The 16488-nt window shown below is 47.8% G+C and overlaps 1 protein-coding gene across 2 annotated transcripts in view; it reads right to left on the bottom strand.

The window, feature by feature from the left end:
• Window positions 1-1980: 1980 nt before the first annotated feature.
• Bend3 (BEN domain containing 3) overlaps window positions 1981-16488 on the bottom strand; it is a 36514-nt gene continuing 22006 nt past the window's right edge. For both annotated transcript variants that reach the window (XM_038340336.1, XM_042055551.1), the window contains one exon: window positions 1981-6667. In XM_038340336.1, the coding sequence (XP_038196264.1) occupies window positions 4424-6667 (2244 nt within the window). In that variant the 3' untranslated portion in view covers window positions 1981-4423. The remainder of the gene's footprint in view (window positions 6668-16488) is intronic.

The raw sequence follows: 16488 nt of genomic DNA, 5'->3' as shown, positions 1-16488 counted from the left end.
ACTGCTCAGAACAGTCATCCTATTTTATGGAACAAATTTCCAAATCTAGAAATCAAAATTAAGCCAATTAAGAGTTTTCAATTGAGCCAGGCACAGTGTCGCAAGCCTGTAATCCCGCACTCTGGAGGTGTAGAGAGGTCAGGTCAGTCAAGCGATTACCTGAGAGCCCATCTCAATAAAAGCAGTAGGCTGTGGTAGTGCACCCCTTAATCCCGAGCTCAGGCAGGAGAAGCTCTGAGTTTGGTCTAGTACATTCCAGGCCAGGTGATCCCTGCCTCAAAAACAAAAAACCCCAAATCCAAAGTCATCGTAACTGTGACGTACATGGAAATATGGAACCCTGCCTCCTCCCACCTCCCAAGATAAGCTTTCTACATAAGGCTGTTCCAAAGTAGTTTAACATGTATGCAGTTGGAGACCACTTAATTCAACTCTTCTTCCCCCCCTGGTATGACAGAGTATACCTTGTTATTTTTTATGTATGAGTGTTTTGCCTGTATGTATGTCTGTGGTCCATGTGCGTACTTGTTAGCCAAACAAGAAAAGGATGTTGGATCCCCTGGAACTGGAATTACAGACCACTGTGAATTGCTATGTGGGTGTTGGGGGATCGAACCTGGGTCCTCTGGAAGTACAGCCAGTGATCTTAATCGCTGAGCCATCTCTTCAGTCTGACACATGCTCATTTTTACCCAGTTAAAGAGGGAAAGCATGCGTCTGTTATCAGGTTAGCTTTGAGGAACTACACCCCCATATGATGCACAGTGGAAAAATGGGGTTAAAGGGAAGTTAAGCTCTGCTGGGATAGGCAGGGCAGGCACCAGGTCAGAAAGGTGAAGAAGTTCAGATGAGTGTCTCATTTTGTGGTCTGTGTACAAGTTGGACTGGAGGATTTATCTGGTGGGCTCTGTCACTGGTGGTCAGACGGAAACCCCGTGAGCTGCACCTGACGCCCAAGCACCGAGCTCCCCAGACACTCATGTTCTCCCTGCGGACTGGAGGTGCACACACAGACCCAGACACACTAAGTGGCGAGGGACCTACAGAAATGAAGTGTTAAGAGACCACAGTTTTTCTATTTTTATATTTTATATAATTAATAAAACAGTGCTTGTATAAAAATCCACACAAAGTTGCTAGAGATCATACAGTTTCCAAAGATGTCCTGGGTTTGTGTTACATTCAGTTTTCTAAGGGCGCACTCAGATCAATGGTAACAGGCAGACATGATGTGGTGTCTCATTCTCTTTGGTAAAACTGTCCGCATTATTGACTCCTCACAGTAGAAACTCTGACATCCACTTTGTGCAGGGTCTGCTCATGCTAGGATGTCAGACATTAAGGCTGGATCTACAAGAGGCAAGGACTTCCCACAGCAGTACCAGGCCCTGGGCCCTCACCCCCACTTCAAAATGACCCAGTGACTTCCAACCAGGAGTCTCTAGGACCTCCCAGTCAGGCAAGAAGCAATCGCTGGGGGAATGGTAGAAACAGGACATCTCTCCAAGAACCCAAGAGGCCGGCCACACTGTGGTGTGATCAGGCCAAATCCGGTCACCACAAAGTAGATCCCATTGGTCGGTTGATGATTGCTGCTGATATAAACCCCTTACCCCCTAACTTAAAAGGAAAGGAAGGCTTGGGGCTCAACACTGAAGGGGAAGGGCACTGAGCGCTAATGACACTAGACACTTTATTCCCTGACAAACATTTGTCATCATACAGACACGGCCACATGAACTAAGAGCAGGATTCGAACACTATACATTCATGACTATCTTCATACATTCTTTAACAACTTCCTAACAGAGAAAAGCAAGACCTCTACCACCGACACACCACTACCTTACTCAACGTCAGAATGTCTGTGCTAATCTTTAGTCCTCTGTATACAAGGCAAAAAGAATCCAAAACACAAAGAGTTAGATGGGGAAGACGGGGAACAAGGAAAGCAGTCGCCAACAGATTTCATGAAACCCATTAAATTCTGAAAAAATAAGTATTTAATATTTATATTGCTTCATGACAAAAAAAATGCCCACTGGATCCACCTGTATGGATGGGTAAGTGAGGATACCATACAGTCCAGGGGTAGGAAACAGCTCCCAGAGCGTCTGCCTCTTTTCACTGAAAGGGACAATGAGATGGGGGGGGGGGGGGGTGGGGGGTGAAGCCCTACATAGTTAAAGTGTTAAGGAAACCAAATAGTTTCCCAGAATTAACACGCTCTGGGTTACACAAAGTCACGCTTAATTCCTAGAACTCGCCGTTTCTCCGCTGTGAGGAAACAGGACTTCTAAAAACTTGCTAACCGATTGTGCTTCTGACGTCGCAGGGCCACACCCCACTCTAGAGCTCAGGACAACTTTCACATGGCTTGGAATCCTCTCGATTACATCCTCAAGACCAGAACAAATCCCATGGAATTCTCTCAAGCTAGCAGAAGCAGTGAGAGAACACCACAGCCATCTTTGGGGTAGGTGTGTGCATGCATGCATGCGTGTGTGTGTGTGTGTGAGAGAGAGACTAAGGCATAAGAGAGGCCCAAGTGAGGGGGAAAGGGAGTCTTCTGGCTGCCCCCATACCTTCTTTCTGGGCACAAAGAAGGTTGATTTGTTTGCGGAGCCACCATCTCACTTTCTAGTAAGGAGAAATGCTTGCAGGTGTGGTCATGTGACAGAGAGCCATGAGGTCCCTGTGCACTTCTCAACAACAATAATTTAGGTTTACAGTTACAGCATAAATAATCTGAAAATGACAGTGAATAGAAGCTTTATAGTATTCAAAATTATGTTATTTTTTTAAATGCCCATTGGGTACATGCAAAATTATATTGTCTACTAGAACTAAAGTTCTTATCTGTATGAGAAAATTCATAGATTATTTCTATCATTTCTGCATATTAAGGTAGCAAAATAGTAAGCCATTAAGTTATCACATTGTAATGTCCACAAGGGTCTTATGACCACCCAGGCAACTGAATTAATTCTCGAGGTCAATGGTAAGATGGATTCAGTTTGGGGAACACTGTCTCCTGCCTTTCTTAGGCATCTGGCCCCAGTGTAGAAGGGTGGAAGACATGTGCACCTCCATGTTAGGGGTGGGCCAGGAGAGGACGGCAGAACTTCCTAGAAGGTTTGAGGGGAAAGGTCTGAGTGGGGCTGGGAAGGGTCATGGGTGCTCCACTTAAGACGGTCTGGGTCCTTCCAACACCTACAAGAGCCTAGGCTCGTAGAGGTCCAAGGCCATGCTGCTCATGGGAGGAGCTAACACTGAGGTCTGGGGATAGGGACTCTACAAATACATGGAAAGTAAACAGTTCTTGGTGAACCCAAAAGAAGCCCACCCATAAATCACACAAAACTGTGCCTAACACATTGTGTCCCTTCCAATGTGTCTGTCCCTCTGATCTAGCACCTGTGTGCGGAGAGGGAGTGGGGCTGTGGAAGGACACAGCTCACCTGAAGACACGTGAACTGTGCCTCCAGTCTATCTACATTCATATCATCTTCCAGTGTTCTTGTCTACACAGTGAGCACCAGTGGCAGTGGCAGACAGGCTGGGCCACAGCAGTAGGGAAACTCACATACAGGATCAAGGGGCTACCCACTACTTATATTCCACCTGCTGAATCCGAGGGGCCTCGGACTCTCTGAAACCAGATGTGAAACACAGGATTAGTAAAACCAGTCACCGTGCCACCTGAAGCTAGTTACACATAATGCCGGAATATGGCATTTCTTTAAAAAAAAAAACAAAAACAAAAACAAAAACAGAGAAAACATAAGTCTAAAATCATCTTTAAAAATCCCAGCAATTTAAGTAATCGTACAGTATCTCATCTCAAATATTTTTTAAGATATCTTTTCCTAAGTAAAATGGCTCCCAAAGAGCCAAAGATTTTCTTTAAAAGGGTTTCATTTTAATTAAAAAAAAAAGGGGGGGGGGATGTAAAACATGGGGGAAGAGAAACAAGCTTGCTGAATTTGTATTTTGGTGTTTTTGAGACAGGGTCTCATTATGTAGCCCTGGGCTGGTCTGGAATTCATTACGTAGACTGGCCTTGAACTCACAATGGCCTCTGTCTAGGTGTGGGTCACCACAGCTAGCCTAAATTTGTATTTTGGATTGTGAGGGTCTGGGAGGGACTCTATCAATTCTCTCATTTCACAGCTTGGCTACTCCCAAACTCCAGCTGTGCCAGCAGGGAACACAGAACAAAGTCATGAATACAAGAGACCAAATTCAAGGCTTCTTTCTTGTGGCTGGATAGGTGTTGTGTGCAAATGTAGGAAACCACTCCCCACTGACATAAGGTGCCTGTCTGTGGATACCATACACGAGCTCCGGAGAAACGCTCAGTCCCAAGGGCACCCATTGCTCAGTCCGTGGTGACCCAAGTCCCTGGGCATCCCCAGACCTGTCACTTCTCCACTTTCTTGGCTTTCTTGAGGATGTCGCACTTTTTCCTGTTGGGGCGGCGACACCGCTCATCAATGCTGGGTATACATTCATAATGCCACACCTCCTCCATCTTCTCCACCGGGTAGACAGCTTCCACGTAATGGCGGATGAGTCTCAGGCGTGTGGGGTCCAGCTGCTTCTTATTGCAAGCCCCGGAGTGGTTGTACTGCAGGCGAAGGTTCTCAGCTGTGAAGAGTTCTGGGAAGAGCCTGACCAGGAGTCGAGCAGCAAAGTTGCCCACCGACAGGCTCTGCTGGACGATCTCACGAACCTCCTTGTCCGACAGCAGGTAGGGAGAAGGCACCGGAAAGTCGGGCGAGGGGACCACCAACTCGTCCAAGGGGATTTTGCAAAAGTCTTTGCTGCTCCTTTCAGGAGGCAGCGGGGGCCCCTCAAACTCCTCTCGGAACCTCTCGGGGTTGATTGCATAACTTGCTAGGTCCCGGCACTCAGGGCCAGGCATGTGGACCTTGCGCTGCTGCTGGTAAGAGCGCCTCTGCTCCGTGTCCCTGCGCCGACAGCGCTCATCCAGCTTGCCCACAAACTCCAGAGTCCACACCCGGTCGTTCTTGGCCCGAGGGTAGAGCAGCTGCACGTAGTGGCGGATCAGCCTGATGCGGGCTGGGTCCAGCTGCTTCTTGCCCAGGGAGCCGCTGCAGTTGTACTGCTTGCGCAGGTTCTCGTGGGTGAAGAGCTCCGGGAACAGGTGCACTAGCAGGCGGGAGGCAAAGTTGCCAATGGACAGGCTGCTCTCATAGATGCTACGCAGCTGCTCCTTGCTCAGCAGGCAATCTGAGCCTGGCATCTCGAAGTCTGGCTGTGGGATCTCCAACTTGTCAAAGTCAATGGGCACCAGCCAGATCTTCTTGGAGCGCCGGCCAGGCCGCTCGCCCTCGAAGTTGTCCTCTACCTTGACCACCGAGATGTCATCTGGCAGGCTGGAGGAGTCGTAGCAGTCGTCCCGTGGGGCATCCCCTTCGCTGCCCCCCTCCAGCCCCAGGCCCTCCAGCTCATCATTGATGCGCTGGGCACACTGCTGCAGCCAGGCCTCCTCCTCCTGCATATCCGGGAAGTAGATCTCTGTGTAGTTGCGGATGATCTGCAGCCTTTGGGGATCCAGCTCTTGCTTGCCACCGTCGCCGTAGCAGCTGTGCTGTTCACCCAGCCTGCGGTGGTCAAACAGCTCTGGGAAGAGCCGGTGCAGGAGGAACACAGCAAACTCACCTGGGGAGGAGGCTTCATCTAGGAACTCAGTGAGGTCCTGTGTGTCTACCACATGGTCCGAGGCGATGGTGCTGCTGCGGTCCAGAGACAGAGCTTCTTCTTGGTCCTTGTTGTCTAGAAAGTGGCCGGCATCCACTTGGTCTGCTTCAAAGAAGTTGGTGACCTGGCTGCCTGGCTGGCTATCCTCCATTTCTCGCTGGGCCCAGAAGCGGCTGAAGAAGTCATTCAGCTGTGGCAAGCACTCAGCCTGCCACACAGCTGTGTCCTTCACAGAGGGGTAGTAGACCTCCACGTAGTTGCGGATGAGCTGGAGGTGCAGCGACTCTAGCTTCCGCTTGGCGGCAAAGCCGCAGGCACTGCAGCTGCGGGAGAAATCTACCTCTCCAAAGAGCTCCGGGAAAAGCTGCACCAGCAGGCGGCAGGCCAGGTCCCCGCAGGACAGGCTTTGCTCTGCTATCTGCTTCAGCTCAGCACTGGTGAGCTGGTACTCAGGGGGAGGCTGGAACTTAGCCACCAGCTCAGAAGGGCTCACCTGCTTCTTGATGCGGCTCACCTCGAGGGAGAGCAGGTCCACCTTGCTGTGAAGCTGGGACATGTTAGAGGTGAGCGTGTTGAGCATGTAGAACATCTTCTGGATCAGGAAGTAGATATTAGGGTCCCCATCAGTGGCCACCCCAGCACCACATTCCCGTTTCTGAGATTCATTCAGCAGGCGCAGAGGAGAGGGGCTGTTACTGGAGTTCGCCTTCTCAAAGAGCTCATAGGGGCTGAGCAGGTCTCCGGAGGGAGGGTTCTTCTTCTCCATGATCTTGTGGGAGATGCCATACAGAGGCTTCTTGTAGGAAGGAGTTGTGGCCTCATTGGAAGGCTCGTCCTCCGCAGGCCACACACAGCTCCCACTCCTGCCCCTGCTCGCTGACTCTCCATTTCCCTGGCAGGGGGAGCTGTTCTCACGGTTGCGCATGCCTGCCAGGAGTGCCTAAGAAACAAACCATTTTGCAGAGTTAGGTGTGTGTTCTGTTTCAATGCATTAGAGACTGGGCTGGGACAGCAAAAAGGACCCAAGGTCAATGCTTCTTGTCCAAACCAATCTGTCCATCCAGGAATGCACCACAAATACACAGTAGCATCTGAGGGCCAACCTGTTCCATCTCCTACTCCTTGAGAAAGGGCTCAGACTAGACCCAGGAAGGCTCCTGCTTCTGTAGAATACTTGTGCCAGGCTTCCTGCTCATACGGCTAAGAGGCCAAGCTGGTAAGACTGGGTAAAAACTTCTAGGAACTCGGAGGGGAGCTGTGGTGCAAGCCTTAATCCCAGCACTCAGGAGGTGGGGGTGGAAGCGGATCTCTGTGAGTTCGAGGCCAGTCTGGTCTACAAGAGCTAGTTCCAGGACAGGTTCCAAAACTACAGAAAAACCCTGTCTTGAAAATCCAAAGAAAGAGGTAAGGTTTACCCAGGCAGCAAGCACTTAAGACACCCAGAAAAGCAGGCCCCGGCAATACTGACTGTGCCTCCAGTGCTTTCCACATACTGATTAGTGAAGTTCCTGGACCCTCTTTAAAGATAAAGCAGCCGGGCGGTGGTGGCGCACGCCTTTAATCCCAGCACTGAGGAGGCAGAGGCAGGCGGATCTCTGAGTTCGAGGCCAGCCTGGTCTACAAGAGCTAGTTCCAGGACAGGCTCTAGAAACTACAGGGAAACCCTGTCTCGAAAAACCATAAAAAAAAAAAAAAAAAAGAAAAGAAAAACAAAACAAAACAAAAAATAAAATAAAGATAAAGCAAAGCCCCTGACTCACACCTGGATGGACATAAAGATTCTTGTGCTGCCAGCATTGAAGCTAGGGATGTTCGCTCTACTGTGAGCAACACTACACCATCTGTTGGGAGCAGTGAGACCCCAGATCCTGAATTTCTTGTAATTCCCTGATCTAAGTGCCTACAGCTGCTCTGAGCACGAGACATTCATGAGTTCCTGATGGCGAGAGAGTGGTTTCTGGTGGGTTTGGCTGGGGCGTGGCAATTTAGTATTATTTACAAGCTCTAGCAGCTGCTGGACTGATTATTGCACTACATCCTATTAGAGAGAAAAATCCTGATCTTTATATAATTCATTATATGGATGATATTCTATTGGCTGCTAAATGTCTGGAAAAGGTGTGTGATGCAGCTGATATGCAACAAGCTCTAGCAGCTGCTGGATTATTACACCAGAAAAGGTTCAAACCATGCCTCTGTATTATCTAGGATATATTTTGCAAAAAGGAGAAATTAAACCACAGAAGTTGCAGTTTGATTGTGCTCATCTTAAGACCTTACATGATTGGCAATGTTTTTTGGGTGATGTATCAGTTTTGTCCTTAAAATATCGGCCAAAGACATGGCCCTTGAAAGAAGGTACTGTAAGGCTGCAGGGAAGGCTGCAGGAATTGGTCAAACAACTTCTCAAAAAAGTTCAAAGATATTGAAATGGCGTAATGAAGGACATGAAGGTTTTTTCCAGCCATATGTTTTTCCTGGCCTGCCTGTCAATCTATGGGGACGTGATCTCTTAGCAGAGATGGGGGCAGTCTTAACACAACCTACAAAGGTGTCCCTCCGGAAAGCCACCTCAGAGATGAAAGCTATGGGATGGCGACCTGACCAGGGCCTAGGCACCTTGCATCAGGGCTGGACATTAACGCCTGATGACCAGGTTACTCGTATTCCAGGGGACCGCACATTTTTAGTATGGGTCACTGTCACACCGCCTGCACCCATACCTATTACATGGTTGTCAGATGACCCCGTATTGGGTGGAACAGTGGCCCCTAACGGAAGAAAAATTGCGGGCAGCCCATGTCTCTGTCTATTTTAACCTCCAGCCCCCTTGCCGGAATCTCGGTAACAGGGTTCAGCGCACCGAACAGACACGGGGGCGCGGTGCGCGGAAACACTCCACCTGGGATCCTTTCCATATTTTTGGGGGTGATGTCTTTTTGTTTTGGTTTTAAAGATGGGGTGCCCCTCTCGTCCTGAGTGCTAGAGTCATGGAGACAGATCTTTGATGATATTCTGATTCCATGAAGGTGGCTCTGTAAAAAATAACACAGGGACAGTGGCTTCTGACCGTCCTAGCTATTCTAAAACCCATCTTCACTTTTTGAGAGCAGGTCCCACCCACTCTCCGGCCCTGCTCCTTCCTGATGACTCCTCCTATCTTGTCGCTCTGAATGTCACAGACATTTCTGATCTATCCCACAACTGAGCAAAGTGGCCGGAACAGAAGAGAGTCCCCTGCTAATCACACTGTCCCATCTCTGCCTAAGGACAGGACCCCTGGGAGTTGGGGGTGACAAAACAAAACCCACTGACTTTATGAAAGCACGAGGACAGAGGTGTAAGTGCACAGGCGCTCAGCCACCCATCAGGGCCTCTCTGTGTGACCCTTGAAGCCTTAAGATCATCTTGAGAGCGATGAGATAATACACACCAAGCACAGGGTCAAATATTTACTGCAGCAGGATTACACTAAACAAGACTATTCTTAGGCACAGAAGTAATGGTGTGGGCCTTTTATTACGTTGTCATGCTTGCTCGCACAGCAGCGCAAGGCACTCTGGAGGGCTTCTCAGGGTCTACCAAAGGAGCACCATGAAGAGACTGAGCTGAAGGGGATTACAAACGCTTTAGAGAGTTTGGCTATTCGCCAGAAAGAGGAAGAACTCTTTTTCCATAATAGGTACTGCGTCCAGGGCCTCATGCATGCTAGGCCTCAAGCACTGAGCTACCGCAATGTGCTACCACAGAACTAAACCCTGACCTTTTAAATTTTAAATATACTTATTTTTAGGAGACATAGCTCAGTGGTTAAGGGGTGAAGCTACTCTTCCGGAAGTCCCAGTTTTGATTCTGAGCACCCACATGATGGCTCGTAACCATCGGAAACTCCAATTCTGGGGGATCTGACACCCTCTACTGATCTCCCCGGGCACCAGACATGTGGTACACATACCTGCACGCTGAACAACACTTTTACACACAGAATAAAATGAAGAAACATTCTAACTTATTTTTCAATTATGTGTGTGTCTGTGTACGGGTATGAACGTGTGAATCCTGGTGCCTGCAGAACTTAGGGAACTGCTGGAGCTACACACAGTTCTAAGCTGCTTGGTGTAAGTGCTGAGGATTGAACCTGGGTCCTCTGGAAAAGCAGCATGTGCTCTTAACCACTAGGCCATCTCTCCAGTCATACCCCCATTTTTTTAAGACAAGATTTTGTTTCATATTATAGTAAGAACCAAACACAGGGCCCTGCACATGCCTTTAATCCTCATGACCTGACTTCCCATAGTGCTGAGACTACAGGTGTGTGTGTGTGGGGGGGGGGGGGGGCTACCACACCCAGTTTAGAAGGTTACTTTAAGGAAAAATTTTATTCACTAATCAAATTTGACACAGCTAGAAGCAGGGACAGCTTTTTAAAGAATGAGAATATGCAAATGTAGCATGCCATTTTATTTAGAATCTCAAATTAGTTTCTTTTTAAAAAATAGATGAAGCCAGGCAGTGGTGGAGCACGCCTTTAATCCCAGCACTCAGGAGGCAGAGGCAGGCGATCTCTGTGAATTCAAGGCCAGCCTGGTCTACAAGAGCTAGCTACATACAGGGCAGGCTCCAAAGCTACAGAGAAACCCTGTCCCGAAAAAGCAAAACAAAAACAAAAAACAAAAATACAATAAAAAAAATAGATGAGAAAAGAAAGTACCCAACCGCCTGCATTCTGGAGAAATGGAGAACTGACAACTTCTGAACCCTGGAGTGAGATGCCATAGCCTGCTGGTTCTGGAGACCAGAGGTCTTCAGTGAGGCTGGAAAATTTGGCAGCCTGCTCCTTCCTATCTGTGTGTTCTCATATCTTCTTCCAAAGTAAGCTGGGCGATACAGTCTGTGGTAGTGCTTGTCTGTCTTCCCATCTACTCAGAGGCTAAAGTAGGAAGATCACTTGAGCACAGTGGATCTAGACTAACCCAGGCAACAAAGAAAACAAACGTTGTTGTAGCTCACATTTATTGACACACACACACACACACACACACACACACACACAGAGAGAGAGAGAGAGAGAGAGAGAGAGAGAGAGAGAATATGTACACATGCAACTGTTTTATTTTATTGTGAGACAGGGTCATTCTACAAAGCCCTGGCTGTCCTGGAACTCACTAAGTACAATAGCTAGCCTTGAACTCAGAGATCTACTGGCCTCTGCCTCCCAAGCGCTGAGATTAAATGTGGGCAAGCAGGACATGAGTGAACACCTGACTGGAAACCCCCTCCATGATTCTCAACCCAGCTATTAACACAAACATTGCCATTCCTACCGAGCATGCTAGAAACTCTTAGATCACTTTTTTACTAAACTGCCTGATAAAAAAAAATGAAGAGTCCCAGTAGAGGGCAATGTTCTTCACTCACAGAAACCCTGGATAACAATTCAACATAAAACTCAAGCACCAAAGGGAAAGCTCTTAGATATCTCGACAATGGTGTCCTGTCAACTCAGTGCTCAACTAATTCCACAAACACTGCCAGGGCAATGATGTGCTGGCTGCATTTACTGCTGATGATAAAATCTCTGCTCAGCTGTCTAGGAATATCAAGAAATCTTTAAATCTGTGCTACTTGGCACAGGGTGTCGGGCTGACAGTTCCCAGTTCTCCAAGGTATATCTTCCAACCATATGGGACTCTGTGGCACAACTCTGGCTCTGATGCTGACATCTAGCCTAGATCATGATGGACATTCCATTCACGAGCACCTGCAGACTCACAGGGAAGACCTGAAGGCCTCAGCTGGAGAATGGGATTGAGGCACCACCATGCAGGTGAGGGGCAGCAGACATCCTGGGAGATACCAGGGGTATGGCCACTAGTGCTCTAAGGACTAGTCATCACCCTCAGACACTAGATCCTACAGAAGTTACTGAATTCAGTTCAGTGAATGAGTGGCTAACAGTATCCCGTGAGTCAGCAATGGAAGACAAGCAAGAAGCATGTCTATGGGAAGCAGGAGTGGAAAACTACTGTGAAATCAAGTGTACGACATGTGATGTGGCACCAGGGCGCTAGTACCACTATTCTGGAATAATGGCAGTGACGGCAATGCTTACCCTGGGCACACTAGGAGAGACTCACACACAGGCTTTCCCTTACGGCCTTCCTGGTGCTGCCATAGAACCTGGAAGCAGCCTGCATCCCACACGCATCCCTCCAGCCCTTACTCCATCAGCTCCCAGGTAAGTGCACAGCCCCTGACAGAGCAGTCTTGGTAGCACCAAGCTCTCAGCCTGCTTTTCAATGGGGAACCTGTCATTAGGAACCCAGCTTTTTCAACACTTACACACCTAGAAGACACTGAGTGTAGCATAAATGAATAAGATGACATTTCTGCTATCTGACTTAAAACCAACCACAGCAGATTTTTTTATGTCTTGGTTTTTTGAGACAGGGTTTCACTGTGTAGCCCCGGCTGTCCTGGAACTCACTCTGTAGATAGATCAGGCTGACCTCGAACTCAGAGAGATCCACCTGCCTCTGCTCTGAGTGCTAGGATTAAAGGTGTGCACCACCACTGTTCAGCAACAGCGGAACAGGAGTCACACAGACAAAAGCCCCAGGAGAAGAGTTAACCTTGGCCTGGTACAGCTCTTGAGCATTGCCTCCACTTCTGTGAACAAAGGTGACCACTCAGATGACAAGGTGGCTCAGCAGGACTGCCACCAAGCCTGACCACCACAGGAGAGGGGGGGAGGGGGAGAGGGGGAGAAAGAGAGAGAGAGAGAGAGAGAGAGAGAGAGAGAGAGAGAGAGAGAATGAGAATCAGGGGCTAGAGACATAGCTGCTCTTCCAGGGGACCTTGGTTCAATTTCCAGCACCCACATAGAAGCTTGCAACTGTTCATAACCCCATTTCCAGGGGATCTGACAAGGGCCTCTTCTGACCTCCATGGGCATCAAGCATGCACATGATGAATATACATTCAGGCTAAAGATCCATATATACAAAACATATATATGTATGTATTTTTTTCAAGACAGGGTTCTCTGTGTAATAGCCTTAGTAGTCCTGGAACTAGCTCTTGTAGACCAGGCTGGCCTCGATCGCACAGAGATCCACCTGCCTCTGCTGGGGATTAAAGGTGTACACCACCACCTGACTTATATATCTTTAAATTTAAATAATTAAATCAAGAGGTGGTGGCATACACCTTTAATCCCAGCACTCAGAGCAAGGCGGATCTCTGTGAGTTCAAGGTCAACCTGGTCTACAGAGCAAGTTCCAGGATGGCAAGAGCTGCAGAGAAACCCTGTCTTGAAAAAAAGAAAAAAAAAAAAAGAAAAAGAAAAAAAAAGGGGGGGGGGGGGGGAGAGGAGATTTGATTTTTTTTTTTTAAAGATTCTTTTTACATACTTTTTATCTTCTGGTTATGAGTATTTTGCCTGCATGTATGTGTGTGCACTGTGTGCTTGCCTGGTTTTCTCCATGGCCACAGAGTGACAGACAACCATGAGTCAGCACTTGGGGGCTGGGAACTGCTCTTACTCACTGAACTATCTCTCCCCAGTAGTGTTTTCATGTTTCTCTCCGAAGTTCTACATAAACAATCCTGGCACCTGCAAAAGTTTTAATCTCTTCCTTCCAAAACACTGTTACCTCGACTATTCTATTATTTTCACTGTATTGTTATCAGGCCCAGGACTGTACACATACTAGGACAAGCACTCTACCAATGAACTATATGCCAGCTTCCCTTTAAAACGATTTTATTATGTTCATTTTGTGTGTGCCACACATACACAGGTCACGGCGTACACATGGAAGCCAGAGACCCTCCCACCAAGGGAGTTCAACAGGGAAAACTCTGGTCTGCAGGCTTCCTTGCCTGCACCTTTCTGAGGTGAGCTTTTGCCCTGCCAAACAAGGGTGTGCTTTGCAGCTCAGGCTGGCCTTGAACTCATTGCACAGTCCAAACTACTCTCAAACTCTGTCCTCTGCTGAGCACTGGAATTAGAAGCTCTACACAACACACTGGGCTTGTTATTTAATTCTTGTGATTCTGAGGACTGAGGCAAGTTGTCTCAGCTCTGTCACAGGCCTGATGACTGCTGGTGGGCTCCCCTCTACTCATCTTGATGCACCTGCTATGTCCAAGGTCCCCATTCACCAGGTGAAGTATTGAGAGAGCCTATGCTCCCTGCCTGGAGCCACCATCACATCCAGAAGGCTCAGGATCTCTAGAAAAGGGGCAAGTGTCAACCCTATCTGAACTAGACCAGTGTTATTTTGGAAATTCAACCCATATTCTAACCTTGAAAATATATACAGGTGTTCTCAAATCTCTATGGCTCTGAGAACACTGATTTACTGATAAAGTTACACCAACTTCCTAGGAAACAAGTACTAGACACCCATGGACCTATACTGAGTTCAGGACCAGCCTGGTCTACAAGAGCTAGTTCCAGGACAGATTCCAAAGCTATAGAAAAACCCGGTCTCACAACAACAACAACAAAAACAACAACAACAACAACAACAACAACAACAACAACAGAGGCTGATGTAGGAATTCCAGGCTGGCCTGGGCTACAGGATGAGAACCTGCCTCAAGAGACTGAGGGGACGGGGACTACACACCTGGAATACTGACATGGGGAGGTAGAGATAGAATAGTTCTGGGACACCCTTGACTAAGAAAAGTGGCATACACCTTTCATCCTAGCACTATGTATGACATATTTCTAACCAATCTCCAAACCTCCTAGAACTCTAGTCTGTACATAAACTCACACGGTGATTAGACTTATGTACAAAGATGGTCACTCTAGCATTATTCACAGCACCATAAAAATAGAAAACACCTATCATTAGGAAAAAGGGCAGGAAATGATTATCTAAAAGATTTAAGAACGATGGGGGTATAGCTCAGTCAGAGAGAGTAGTACGCACCAAGCTGTGGGTCCATTCACCACCACGTGAAGCAAATATAGTATGACAAACCTACAATTCCAGTACCGGAAAATGGAATCAGGAGGGTCAGGAGTTCAAGGTCATCCTCAGCTATCTAGGAGTTTAAAGACAGTCTGGCTACATAAGACGTAAGACAAGGGCCAGGGACAGCTCAGTTGTCAAACTCCTGCTTAGCATCACGAAGCCTTGGGTTCAAGCCCTAGCACCAACAGTGCACAGACAAAAGAAAGCCAACGGCAAGCTTTAGATTCTAATGCTCCCAGTCATGCTGTTATCATTCCTCCTGCCCAGCTCCTGCTGTGTCTTAGCCACGCCTGCCCGATGTGCTCTGGAGCAGTGAGGGACATTTTGTGAACTGCTGGGGACAGAGAACAAATGGTTAACCACCTTTCAGACAAGCCCTTCCACTAACCACTGTGGATTTTACCAGCCTCAACACACACCAGCAGCAGCCAGGCACTACAGTCTGGCACTACCCTGGGAACTTCCGATATACATGAAGCCCTTCCCCAGATCAGGGTTAGAAAAAGGAAAGGTGGTAAATTTCTAAATATTCCTTTATAAAAATGTTTAAAGGTGTGAAAAAATTCAATTCTTTTCCATGGGGATTTTTTTTTTTAAATGTGTCACTTAAGCTGGGTAGACAGCTCAGTGTGCCAGTGCTAAGACCTAAGTTGGAAACCCCAGCACCCATAAGAGCTAAACATAGTAGCAGACATCTAAAATGCCATCACTGACTCCTGAGACAAGATGGGAAGTACACACAGGTCAGCCGGCCTGTATATGGAGGTGAGCCACAAAGACTCAGCCCAGGTGAAAGGCAAACACGAACACAACACCCGGTTACCTGCCCTCCTCCAACACAGAAACCCTCTACTTAGACATACACACAGATTTTTTTTTTCCTTTTGGTTTTTTGAGACAGGTTTTCTCTGTGTAACAGCCCAAGCTGTCTGGGAGCTAGCTCTGTACCAGGCTGGCCTCAAACTCACCGAGATCCTCCTGCCTCTGCCTCCTCAGTGCTGGGATTATGGCATTCACCAACACTGCCCGCGAGATTTTTTAAAATTGTCTTATTTAAGTATTACTTATGACAGTCACAAAGTGGGAACAAGTCTAATGTCTTATCAGTTGATGAGTGAATAAACAAGTGAGAGCCAGCCACATAATGGACTATTTAGTATTTGGTCATAAAAAGTAACAGAGTGCTTCTAGCATCCTGGTTCTCTATGTGAAGAGCCTGGAAGGCTCTGACCCATTTTAACAAGTAAACAGCTCAAACAAACTAAAACCAAATAACTTTCCTAGCATCCAAACAACAGAGGGCACAGACCAACAGCCACCCCTGAAACTAGCGTGGACACAAGATCACAGCCACCCAGAGGAGAGTCCAGAGCAGAGATCTCCAGGGGAAACAGGACCGGGAGGAGAAAACAGAGACTGTGGTGATGAGTCAGGGAGAAAGGCCTCAGAGTTAACTCCAACATTCTCAGTCAGAGGGCACCTGCATTTTGTGGGTTTTACCTTCAAAGTTCTAGGTCTTCAGTAAATGTCAGAGGGAAATTCCTTCACGATCATGGCAGAGGAATTAAAAACAGAACAACTTTGGAATGTTCTGGAGCACCGTGTATTTGTCTGTACAGGTTTTAGCAGAGCCTTTGAGACCTGAGGGAAGGGAGACTTCAGCTGTGCAGGGAGGGGGGAAGGAGAGGAATGACATACGACAGGACAATAGGACAGAGAAGCACAGGTCTGTTAAATAGCCCAAAGCAAAGTAGGGTGCAGGGCGCAG

This window comes from Arvicola amphibius, chromosome 8, assembly GCF_903992535.2.
Source record: "Arvicola amphibius chromosome 8, mArvAmp1.2, whole genome shotgun sequence".
Classification (NCBI taxonomy): Eukaryota; Metazoa; Chordata; class Mammalia; order Rodentia; family Cricetidae; genus Arvicola; species Arvicola amphibius.
This window is presented reverse-complemented; position numbering and strand designations above follow the sequence as displayed.